The sequence below is a fragment of the Meriones unguiculatus genome, chromosome 9, assembly GCF_030254825.1.
Source record: "Meriones unguiculatus strain TT.TT164.6M chromosome 9, Bangor_MerUng_6.1, whole genome shotgun sequence".
NCBI lineage: Eukaryota > Metazoa > Chordata > Mammalia > Rodentia > Muridae > Meriones > Meriones unguiculatus.
Genome location: NC_083357.1, coordinates 42480717 through 42493271, shown reverse-complemented (window position 1 = coordinate 42493271; position 12555 = coordinate 42480717). Strand labels below are relative to the sequence as shown.

The 12555-nt window shown below is 38.6% G+C and overlaps 1 protein-coding gene across 5 annotated transcripts in view; it reads left to right on the top strand.

The window, feature by feature from the left end:
• Positions 1 to 12555, top strand: part of LOC110544433 (cytochrome P450 3A1) — a 56795-nt gene that overhangs the window by 36628 nt on the left and 7612 nt on the right. For 2 of the 5 annotated variants that reach the window (XR_009594180.1, XM_060391088.1), the window contains exons 10-13: positions 791 to 951; positions 2181 to 2407; positions 3814 to 3976; positions 6371 to 6503. Coding sequence is in view for 4 of the 5 variants with exons in the window: in XM_060391088.1 (XP_060247071.1) it covers positions 791 to 951; positions 2181 to 2407; positions 3814 to 3976; positions 6371 to 6466 (647 nt within the window). In the remaining variant the exon portion in view is untranslated. Of the gene's footprint in view, positions 1 to 790; positions 952 to 2180; positions 2408 to 3813; positions 3977 to 6370; positions 6908 to 12555 lie in introns of those variants that run through there. The other 3 variants (XM_060391089.1, XM_060391090.1, XM_060391087.1) reach the window with 2 other exon arrangements.

Sequence of the window (12555 nt, the reverse complement as noted above, 5' to 3'; positions counted from 1 at the left end):
TTAGTTTTTTATATTAATTATAGTTTGTTCACTATGTATCCCAGTTGTAGCTCCTCCCTCATTCCCTCCCAATTCTACCTTTCCTCCCTCATCTCCTCCCATGCCCCTCTCCAATTCTACTGATAAGGGAAGGTCCTCCTCTCCTTCCATCTGACACTAGCCTATCAGGTCCCATTAGGACTGGATGCATTGTCCTCCTCTGTGGCCTGGCATGGAGGCTCCCACCTCAGGAGGGAGTGTTCAAAGAGCCTATCACTGAGTTCATGTTAGAGAATGTCCCTGTTCCCCTTACTAGAGTACCCACTTGGATACTGAGCTGCCGTAGGCTACATCTGACCAGGGGTTCTAGGTTATATCCACAAATGGTCATTTATTGGATTATGAGTCTCAGAAAAGATCCCTGTGCCCAGATATTTTGGTTCTATGGTTCTCTTGGTTGAACTCCTGTCCTCTCCAGGTCTTACTATCTCCCCCTTATTTCATACAATTCCCTGCTCTCTGCCCAAAGTTTGGTTATGAGTCTCAGAAATCCCATGTCTCAAAGTTGCCCAATGGTGACAGTGATGATGAGGAACATAGCACACACCTTGGGACAACCTGGCTGAAGTGATCTCCCCCATCTCTGGCTGTGTCACTCAGATGTCATAATGATAACAGGCTCAGGGTGAGCAAACAGCTTCTCCGTATTTATCTCTAAGAAAACCAGAGCCTCATTTGGTTTTCCTCATCCCGTCTGTGACAGTCCATATTGACATGACTTACATGAGATATCTTTTTTTTTTTCTTCCAGCCCTGTCTGACATGGAGATCATGGCACAGTCAATTATCTTTATTTTTGCCGGCTATGACACCACCAGCACCACACTTTCCTTCGTCTTGCATTCACTGGCCACTTACCCTGATATACAGAAGAAACTGCAGGAGGAGATAGACAGGGCTCTGCCCAATAAGGTGAATGGTTGGTGCTTGGCGTAGGAGGGGAATGAGGAAGGCTCATCAAAAACAGCTTCTCATCACATGCAATGCTGTGTGTGTGTATTTTTCTAAATTATTCTTCAACATATTTTTTGAGACAGGCACGGTCACTAAACCTGCAGCTTATTGATTGTCTAGGGTATCTGGACAATGAACACCAATGATCCTCTGTCCCCCAACTGCTAGGACTGTAGATGTGTGCCACTGTGTCTGGCTTTATGAATGACGTGTGTCTAAACCCAGGTCCCCAGGCTTGTGTAGCAGACACTTCACTACTTGAGACATCCTCCCAGCCTCATGTGATAGTTATACAAACTGCTGTGTAAGGGGCTGGGGAGGTAGCACAGTGGTTAAGAGCATTGGCTGTTCTTACAGAGGTTCTATCCATATTTGAGTCCCAGTGCCATCATGGCAGCTGTCAACTCTGTTGAACACTAGTCATGGGATATCTGATGCCCTGGTTGGCTTCTGTGGGCAATTACCCCATGTGAGGCACAACACATATATAGGCAAAACACCTACACACACCTCTGAAAGGTTCTATCCTGCAGGGTATTGAGGCAGATGTTGAGACTCATAGCCAAAGTTTGGGCAGAGTGCAGGGAATCTTATGAAAGAATTGGGAGAGGACAAGAGCTCCACAAGGACAGTGACAGATCCTAAAATTCTGGGCACAGAGGTCTTTTCTGAAACTGATACTCCAGCCAAGGACCACTCATGGATATGGCCTGGAATGCATGCACAAAGGTAGCCTATGGCAGTTCATTATCCAAGTGACCTCCATAATAATGGGGACAGGGACTGTCTCTGACATGAACTGATTGGCCTGCTTTTTGATGAGCTCCCCCTGAGGGGGGAAACAGCCTTACCAGGCCACAGATAGACTAGGATCAGAGGGAAGGGGAGGAGGACCTCCCTTTTCAGTAGACTGAGAGAGGGACATGGGTGGAGAAGAGGGAGGGTGGGATTGGGAAGGGAGGAAGGAGGGAGGTACAAGGGGGATACAAAGTGAATAAAATGTAATTAATAAAAATAATTAAAACATACAAACAAACAAAACAAGTTTTAAAACAATTTAAAATGTGTTGTGCTAATGAAGGTGCTCTGAAGATGCTATGCTTTGCTACAGAGAACTCATCAGTACAAAGCAGATGGAGTTGAAAGTTTTCGAAAATCTTATCACAAATCTTTTTCTTTCTTCTCAGGCATCTCCCAGCTATGATAGTGTGATGGAGATGGAGTACCTGGACATGGTGTTGAATGAAACCCTCAGATTATACCCAATTGCTAATAGACTTGAGAGAGTCTGTAAAAAAGATGTTGAAATCAATGGTGTGTTTATTCCCAAAGGGTCTATAGTGATGATACCATCTTATGCTCTTCAACATGACCCACAGCACTGGCCAGAGCCTGAGAAATTCCGCCCTGAAAGGTACCAGAATCCCAAGAATGAGAAGCAACCCTGAATTATGTTGGTCTGTTCATGCTATGGTGTCTCTTGTAGGAAGATACAAAAATTTTGATTTTTGTATCCATCTGCATTCTGTGATGAGAGTGGCAGAGAAAAGGAAGAAAGAGGAGAGGGGGCATGAGTTGGGAAGACAATATGACAATTTAAATACAGAATGTTTTTTCCTCATTCTTTAAGTAGTAAATGAGCAACTTAAGTGTGAGGCAGGAACCCACTTTATTTTCAGTTTAAATGTTATGTGCTTTTCAGACTTGGAACACGCCATTATACTGAACGGATTTTTATTCTTCAAAGGGGTATTTCTCTTTCTTACTTTCTCTCTCTTTGTTTCATATTATTTGAGAATTGTGTGAATGTATAATGTATTTTTCTCATTTTCACATCACATTATCTTGCTATTTCTCTTTCTAACTCATGTTGAATCCCTGCTTTTCCTCAACAATTCTCCTGCTTTTATGTCTTTTAGTTTTCTTGTGACTATAAGTTTAATTGGGGTTTCTTGAATAAATATAAGTATAGCAGTTGTTTACTGGAGAATGGGCTACTCATCAATGGCTACACTATTGAAGATAAACTTCTTCCTCCTCTAGCATCTATTAATTGGCAGTAGCTTCTTAGGGAGGTGGAGTCTCATGAACTCCCTTTCCCATGTTGAATGTTGAGAGTCTTGTGTAGTTACATGCTTGTTCATGTGTGCAATGTCATGCCATGTTCAGAAGATAGTATTTCACAGCATCCATTTCATGTCATGGCTCTCAAGTTCTTGCTGCCTCATTTCTGTGATGTTCCCTGAGCCTTGGAGGAGGTTGAGCACTCCACCATCACTTATTCTCAGCACTTTGTCCAGTGATGAGATTCTAGGTTTACTGTCTCCTACTGCAAAATGACCAAGGCTGAGATAAACCCTAATTTTTGTGTCTAACCATAAATATTTAGAAGACAGTCTGTTACCATATCTGCTTAACAAAGCAATAGTAGTAAGCTCTCCTATAGTACCTGTGACCTCACTAGCCAGATTTACAATACCAGACATTAATTTCCTCTTGGAATTGGATTGCCACTATAATCAGAAAATGGTTCTTATATATAGCCATCTCACCATGATTACACTAGTGAACACAGAGTGATTCATTTATTTCAAATAGCATTTGTCTCATCTCAACCATATGGGGACCCTGATAAGGCAAGGGGAATGGAAAAGACCTTTAATGTACAATTCTCTGGGCCAAATACCTGTAGGAAGAACTTCAATGAATCTAACCCAAACTATCTGTATGCTGCTGGATAGATGTTGTAAGGCAATTTCACATAGGTAGTCCTTATGATTTTATTCTTCATTAACTTGTCACCTACTGTTGTGTCTCCAGGTTTAGCAAGGAGAACAAGGGCAAAATTGATCCTTATCTATACCTGCCCTTTGGATATGGACCCAGAAACTGCATTGGCATGAGGTTTGCACTCATGAATATGAAACTTGCTCTCACTAAAGTCCTTCAGAACTTCTCCTTCCAACCTTGTAAGGAAACACAGGTGAGAGAGAAAATTATCTGTATAAATGAAGTTTTACAGGAGACATTTTTCAAACTGAGGTTTTGTGTATAAAAATGAATATATTTGTTTGGGGTTTAAGTTTTTTTCTGGCCAAATGAGCTATTTCTCTTCAAGAATTAGTTAAGGGGCCTTTTATTCTATGCCTGTATATAATGCAACTTAGCATTATGAAGGCTCAGTGCAGACAAATGGGACCAAATTATGTGCATTTTATTGAAGTTATAATCATGTCCATTTGAAATCAGTTATGTTTTGTGTTATCAGGAGTTGTAATGGTCACATTTTCAGTGTTTGTTGAGTGGTTAACTCTTTTTACAGATCTCACAGAAGTCTTATTCTCATAGTCCTCTCAACCATTGACTGATCATAAGAATCAATGAGGATATTTAAAACTCATAGATGTTCCTCAGTTGGCAGAACTACAAGAACTAGAGGTGGTATTGTTTACCTCTAATCTCTGAACTAAAGGCTAGAGGATCAGAAATTCAAAGAATCCTAGACCACTTAGTAAATATGAAGCCAGCATGGGCCATGTGACAACCAGTCTCAAAAATTAAAACAGAAACTCATGATGCCCGGTCATACAACAGTTCACCCAGAATGTGGCTTTAAAAGCTCATCTCTGATTTCCCATGTTATGCCAAGTTGAGAATCAAAATACAATTTCTGGGGCTCATGAGATGGCTCAGTGGTAAAGAGCACTTGCTATTCTTGCAAAGAACCTGAGGTCAGTTTCCAGCACCCATGTGGTAGCTAAAAACTAATTGTCACACCAGTTCCTGGGGTTCTGATGTCCTACTCTGGCATCATTTGAAAGTGTGCATGTGTGTTATGCATGCAAATGTGCAGATAAACACTCATATACATAAAATATTAACCTATAAAAAAGTTGCTGGTTTTGATGACTCTATGCTAACTAGATGATTTTGCATCATTTCTTAGGAGCTCTGCTCCAGAAGACAGGTATTTCCAGAAATAATTTATTTTTTCTCTTTATTCTTCTCTCATACTTCATATTCTTAGTCACTCCCCAAATTAATCTCCTGTCACCTTTCCAACCTCATTTAATTTATGCTCTACCTTTGTATTCTACAAGCTGTTGTCATTACCTATGGTAATATTTTGTCATTAAAAAGTCCATTTTGGTTACACTTATTTTCTATTAAAGGATCTCCCCTCTCATTTATGTATCACCTCATATTATTCCTTACACAAACTCCAAGTTGTTCTTTGAGGAGGGTTTGCACATTGAACCCTTTTGTTAATATTTTAAAGCATGGTTTACAGTTATAACATCTTTCATAAAAACAATAATTAAAATTAAAAGGTATCTTTTGTATGTTTCCATGGAAGACTCCTGTATAGTACTTAAATTTTTAATAATATAAGATAAGACATTTAGATAAAGTATTTATATTTTCCTGAGCAACTTGCTCTTTGTTTCATGTGAATGGATGGCTAAAATTTACAGGACTTGTTTATCTGGAGTGTGGCTCTCTTTCACAGTTAGTTTTACTTCAGGGCAAATGAAGGAATGGAAGTGTTTATTCTTTGATTTGTGGCTTAAGGAAGTTATATAGTTTTATCTACATACAACTTCACTAATTTTAGTACTTTGTCAATAAAGCATTTAAATCATGTGCAAGGATTTAGACAAAGCAAGGGTCTAGCTTTGAGAGCCCATGGCACAATTGGCAAGGGGAAGATGCTCTGGCAAGCACCAGTGATCTTAAACTTGACATTTCTCTATCTCCATGACAACTTTGTTTCCCTTCCATTTCCTGCAATTGAGACTTTCTCCACCATACATTCATTCTGTATTTTGAAACAAAAACAAACAAACAAACAAAAAAAAAAAAAACAGATGTTAGCAAAGGCAATAAAGTGAGTTTCCCCTGAAGATATGCTTTTAGTGGCTCAACTGTAGTACTGACACATGACCTAGGAGCTGAGGATAATTCATTGATGTGAAGTGCATCCTCTCAGGATTAACATGTAAGTTTCAAAAAACCAAAAATAGCTTTTCAATACTTAAAACAATAGTATGACATATTAACTAAAAATTAGGATGAAAATGTTAAGCTTACCTGTTTTACTCTAAATGACCAGAGAACAAAAATAATATGAACCAACATGACTTGTTTTGGGCCTGAATTAAGTAGATTATCAATCAATTTACCCAATGCATGTTTGGTTGCATACTCTCACCATCCAATTGACACAGTTTGGGGAGGAGGAAATAAAAAATATGATGACAAATGTAGGTTTTATGTTTCTGCAAAGCATTCTTATACTGAATGTTTGTTTTACTTTTCTTCTGGAGTTGTTTCAGCTCATTCATTGCCTCTCAATATTTTTCTTCCACTGTTGCAGATACCTCTGAAATTAAGCAGAAAAGCACTTCTTCAACCAGAAAAACCCATTTTTCTAAAGGTTGTGTCAAGGGATGCAATCATAACTGGAGCATGACTTTCTCTCAAGGAGTTCTGCTGTGCTTTTCAAAAAGGTGGTGACTAAGAACATTGAACTCTTTAATTTTCATCATGAATAAAATCAAGATGGAGATAGGGATTAATCAACTGGCCCTGATTCAGTATACCCACTGATGTTTCTCTGTCTATACAGAGATCCATATCATTTAAAGGTGAAGACTAAGTCAGTGACAGGACAGGAAATTCATCATGTCTGGTTTTCATGGGACCATCTCCATTCACATATGATTGAATCCATCTATTTCTTTTGAGCTATTTTGAGATTAACCAGATATCTGTATTTTGATCAATAATTTTTGATGAAAACATGAACTATAGTGACAACTCAAATTGTAAAATCTGTGTAAGATGTTTTAGTTGCAATATTCTGCAATAAAAGTTACAATGAAAATATAAATACACATCTCTTTCAAAAAACCTGGTTCTAAAAGTGTTTTATATTCATTAAGAGCATCATTCAATGTTTTTTGATTATATTAGCTCTTTTCCTCCATCTCCTCCTATATTCTTCCCACTTCTGTTCCCAACTACCTTTACATTCTCTCCAAATGATTCACAAAACAAAGCAAAACAAAACCAAACCTAAGGAGTCCAGTTCATATTAGATAACTACCCCTGTGCATGAGGCCTGCTCTGGAGAGTAGTTGATATACCCCGTGCCACCCCATCAAAGAAAATGGATGTTTCCTCTCTCAGGAGCTTTCAGTTGACAATATCTCTTTAGCAAGGGGTAGGACTTTGAGAACCTTTTCACTAGGATTTTGCTTTGTTTGATCTTGTGCATAACTTTTTAATTTTGTCATAGTATCTTGGAGTTCTTATGTGCATATGCCATGTTGTAGCTTGAAAATTTTGTTTCCTTGAAGCCATCTACTACCTCTGGTTCTTCCAAACTTTCTGCCTTCTATTCCATACAGATCCCTGGGTCTTGAGGGGAGAGGTATGACATAAACATCCTAAGTGAGAGCTGAGAATTCCAAAGTATCTAACATTCACATTTACAGGTCATAAGTTTCCTTGTTAATTACTCTATACTGCAGGATGAAGCTTCTCTGATAAGGACTGAGTCATCCACTATTTTACAGATATAGCTGTGTGTCATTAGGAATCTTTTTATTGTTACATTAATTTAATAGGTCAATAGTAGTAGGTTTTCTTTTAGGGCTCATGATTTATCTGCTCTCTGTTTTGTGGCCTCATTGACAGTATCAGCCATAGGTTCCATCTTACGGAGTGGGCATGAAGTCCAATTTTAAAAGTGGTTGTTAACTTCCATAACATTTGTGCCACAATTGCACCAGAGGTCATAAATTTCAGGCTTGTCAGAATATTTCACATCTGGGTGAGACTGAATATTGCTTTACTCATCCAGCACTGTCATAGCACCTTTCTGTAAAAGTAGCTTTTATTCTCCTGTTTTGGTTGTCATCTGAGAAATTTATTCCCTCTTCTGCTATGCTAGGCTTAGCCTTAAAGCTGATAGCCTCCATACAATCTAACCCAGGCCTAGAATGTTTTCAGCCTCTGAGTCTCAGTGCTGAGCTCAGCTCTGAGCTCACCATTCCTTGTTCTTTCTGATTTCTGGACTGGCAAGTTCAGCTCAGCTGTTCTGGCTCAAACTCCTCTCCCAGCTGACTAATTCAATCTGGCTTTTCTCTTGGCCTCTGTATAGATCTGCTTGGCCTCAACCTAACTCCAGCAATCTCTCTGATCTCTCCAACTGAGGAGGACACAGAAACAAATGTATTCCATGGCAATTCACTCCTTGGAATCATGTACTGATATCATTATAAGATTTTGTTGGGAATTCTCTGTTTAGCTCTGTTCCCCATTTTTTAATTGGATTACTTGGTTTGCTGCTTTTCAGCTTCTTTAGTTCTTTGTATATACTGGATATTAGTCCTATGTCAGATAAAGGGTTAGTGAAGATTCTTTCCCAATCTGTAGGCAGTCGTTTTGTTTTGATGATGGTATCCTTTGCTTTACAGAAACTTTTCAGTTTCATGAGGTCCCATTTATTGATTGTTGCTCTTAGAGCCTGTGCTGTTGGTGTTCTGTTCAGGAAGTTGTCTCCTGTGCCAATGAGTTCTAGGCTGTTCCCCACTTTTTTTTCCAATTGATTTAGGGTATCTGGTTTTATGTTGAGGTCCTTGATCCACTTTGACTTTAGTTTTGTGCAGGGTGATAACAGAGGAATATCGAATGGCAGAAAAACACTTAAAGAAATGCTCATCCTCATTAGCCATCAGGGAAATGCAAATCAAAACGACCCTGAGATATCACCTTACACCCATCAGAATGGCCAAGATGAAAAACTCAAGCGATAACACATGCTGGAGAGGTTGTGGAGAAAGGGGAACCCTCCTCCACTGCTGGTGGGAATGGAAACTGGTACAACCACTCTGGAAAGATATCTGGCGCTTTCTAAGACAAATAGGAATAGTGCTTCCTCCAGACCCAGCTATACCACTGCTAGGTATATACCCAAAGTTTGTTCAAGTACACAAAAAGGACACTTGCTCAACCATGTTTATAGCAGCTCTATTTGTAATAGCCAGAACCTGGAAACAACCCAGATGTCCATCAACGGTGGAATGGGTACAGAAATTGTGGTATTTTTATACAATGGAATACTACTCAGGAATCAAAAAGGAGGAAATCATGAAATTTGCAGGCAAATGGTGGGATCTAGAAAAGATCATTCTGAGTGAAATATCCCAGAAGGAGAAAGACAAACATGGGATATACTCACTTATATAGATCTATAAGATATGATAAACATAATGAAACCTATACACCTAAAAAAGATAATCAATTGAGTGGACATGGGGTAAGATGATCAATCCTCATTTAGAAAGACAGATGGGATGTGCATTGAACGTATGACAGGAGTCTACTGAGCGCATCTGAAAGACTCTAACTAGCAGTGTTTTCAAAGCAAAGACTCATGACCAAACCTTTGGCAGAGTACAGGGAATCATAAGAAAGAAGGGGAGTTAGTCTGATGGGGAAAGGATAGGAGCTCCACAAGGACCAAATATATCTGGGCACAGGGTCTTTTCTGAGACTGACATTCAACCAAGGACCATGTATGGATATAACCTAGAACCTCCACTCAGATGTAGCCTGTGGTAGCTCAGTAACCAATTGGTTTCCCAAAGTGAGGGGAACAGGGACTATTTCTAACAGGAACTCAATGACTGGCTCTTTGGTCTCCCCACCCCCGAAGGGAGGAGCAGTCCTGTTAGGCCACAGAGGAGGGCTTTGCAGCCAGTCCTGAAGATACCTGATAAAACAGGATCAGATGAATGGGGAGGAGGTCCCCCCTATCAGTGGACTTGGAAAGGGGCACGGTGGAGATGAGGGAGGGAGGGAGGGACTGGGAGGGAATGAGGGATCGGGACATGGCTGGAATACAGAGTTAATAAAATGTAACTGATAAAAAATAAATAAATAAATAAATAAATAAATAAAAAAGATTTTGTTGGAATAAATAATCACTTGGATGAGTGTACACAGATAAAGGATGTGTGTGAGTATTAATAATATATTTACAGTCTGAGATTTAAATAACACTATAGGGTTAAAACTCACTACGGTCTTCTTCATTTTGATGTAGTAATAATGAAAGTGGTTGGAGAAAGATGGGGATAACAAGTTAGGGAGAGACAGTTTAAAATTGGATCCTAGAAATTTCCATTTCCCTTAATGTTTGCTGGAAACCCCTGCTCCATGTTAAAACCCCTTCCTACACACCATCTAACTAGTCACCTACCACAACGTGTATGCTGATAACCAGATCAAAGCAGTCTCTAAAATTAAAATGGGCTTCTCTAGAAAAATAGTCCAGGAAGTACAGACTGGCAAGAAATCCCTGAAGCTACATTTAACTTCCCATTTCCCAAGAAATCTTTATATAAAACCAAAAACTTCCTAGGTTTTCAGGAACCCATTTGGTCAAAAGCTCCATGTAATTTTCACAAATTATTGACCCTTAGAAGTGTCTAGGAATGCCCTCCTCTGTCTAGGACAGTTTGGTAAATCCAAAACCCAGAGAACGTACCAGGTTGATGAACTTGATGAATTTACCTTACTTCTATACTCTTAATCTGTCTATGAGCTAACATAACTAAGACCTCACACAGGTCATATTATTGTGGCTCTTAGTCTTTTTGTGACTGTAATATACACTGAACACTGGTATTGAAGGCCTAAATTCTAAACTTTCAATTTTAATATATAAATTGGTATTGGATAGCTCATAAAATGAACACAAACTATTCTAAGACCCTTTTCCCCATATAAATCATTTTGAATTTTGAATTTTGTCACAGTCTTTTGTAGTTCTTATGTGCATATGCCATGTTGTGGCTGGAGAATTTTGTTTCCCCAGATAACTCATTTTGTAGGTAGTTAGTTTAGCTACTCTTTGGGCTTTTTCCACTCTTATCCATCCATTTTGCACCCTTTCACTAGGAAAGAAAAAAAAAAAAAAACAAGAAAGGACAGAAAGGAAATGGAAGAGATCCCTGAATATAATTGCTTTTAGTTCTCGCATTTTTCTTTATGAGCACAACTACTAATAATCTGGAAACACCCCTGATAGCCAACAACCAAGAACCCTGCCTCTTGGGGCCTTAGCATTTGTATACCTTTTGAAATGTTTCCAGAATTCCAAATGTCACACAACCACAGAAATTATCTGCCAAAAGCACTAATCTGCTGGATTATGGGACAAATCATAGTCAGCTGCGGTGGTCAGTCCTAAGCAGTCCCACAACCTTATACATGGGTTTAAAATAAAAGCATTTTTTGTATTTTTTAAAGAAATCAATTCAAAACTTGTCATTAAGTCACCCTCATCTTAATCCTTTTCACCTTTGGCACTCATTACTATCTGCTGTTCTGTCCAAATCCTGAATTTAGGAAAATATATTATGGAACAATTTGATGCAATGAAACTAAAAAAAAAAATTAGTGATGCATTTCAGCTTTTGAAAGAAATAAAAATCATAACAGATAAAAAGTGACCCAGTTAATATTAAAAGTAAAAGTGATCAGGAAAGAGCAGAACTAACCGTGGGAATAAAAGAAAAATCTGGGTTGGAATACAAATATATATTATAAATAAAATATATATTATGAATAAAATATGAAATTATAATATATTGTAAATATATGCAACACATTTATATGTAGTCTCCTTGATTATTGATGCTCTTCCTCCTCCTTCCGTTGCAAACACTGCTCCACCTCCACCACCAATTTCCAACACTCCTAATCACTATCCATCATGTGTATTTCCTGATAATATGGAAAAATTTTTCACTGTTTGTTTCATCTCTTTTTTTTTTTTTTACTTTTTTTTTATTAATTACACTTTATTCGTTTATTCCTAGTTTGTTTCCTGTTTTCTTCTTCTGGCTTTCAGAGGCCCTCTGTAGCAGGTTCCTAGGTTGTTTCCTGTTTTCTTCTTCTTCTGATGTCCATCCTCTTTGCCTTTCAGGAAGGGGATTGAGTGTTTCAGTTAGGGTCCTTTCTCTTGCTTAGTTTCTTTAGATGCACAGATTTTAGTGGGTTTGTCCTATGTTGTATGTCTATATGAGTAAGTATATAACGTGTGTGCATTTTTGCTTCTGGGACAACTCACTCAGGATGATTCTTTCCAGGTTTCACCATTTACCTGCAAATTTCATGATTTCCTTATTTTTCATTGCTGAGTAATATTCCATTGTATAGATGTACCACAATTTCTGCATCCATTCTTCAGTTGAGGGGCATCTAGGTTGTTTCCAGCTTCTGGCTAGTACAAATAAAGCTGCTACAAACATGGTTGAGCAAATGTCCTTGTTGTGTACTTGAGCTATTGTTGGATATATGTCTAGGAGTGGTAGAGCTGGATCTTGAGGAAGCGCGATTGCTAATTGACTGAGAAAGCGCCAGATTGATTTCCAGAGTGGTTGTACAAGTTTACATTCCCATCAGCAGTGTAGAAGGGTTCCCCTTTCTCCACAACATCTCTAGCATGTGTTGTTACTTGAGTTTTTGATTTTGGCCATTCTAATG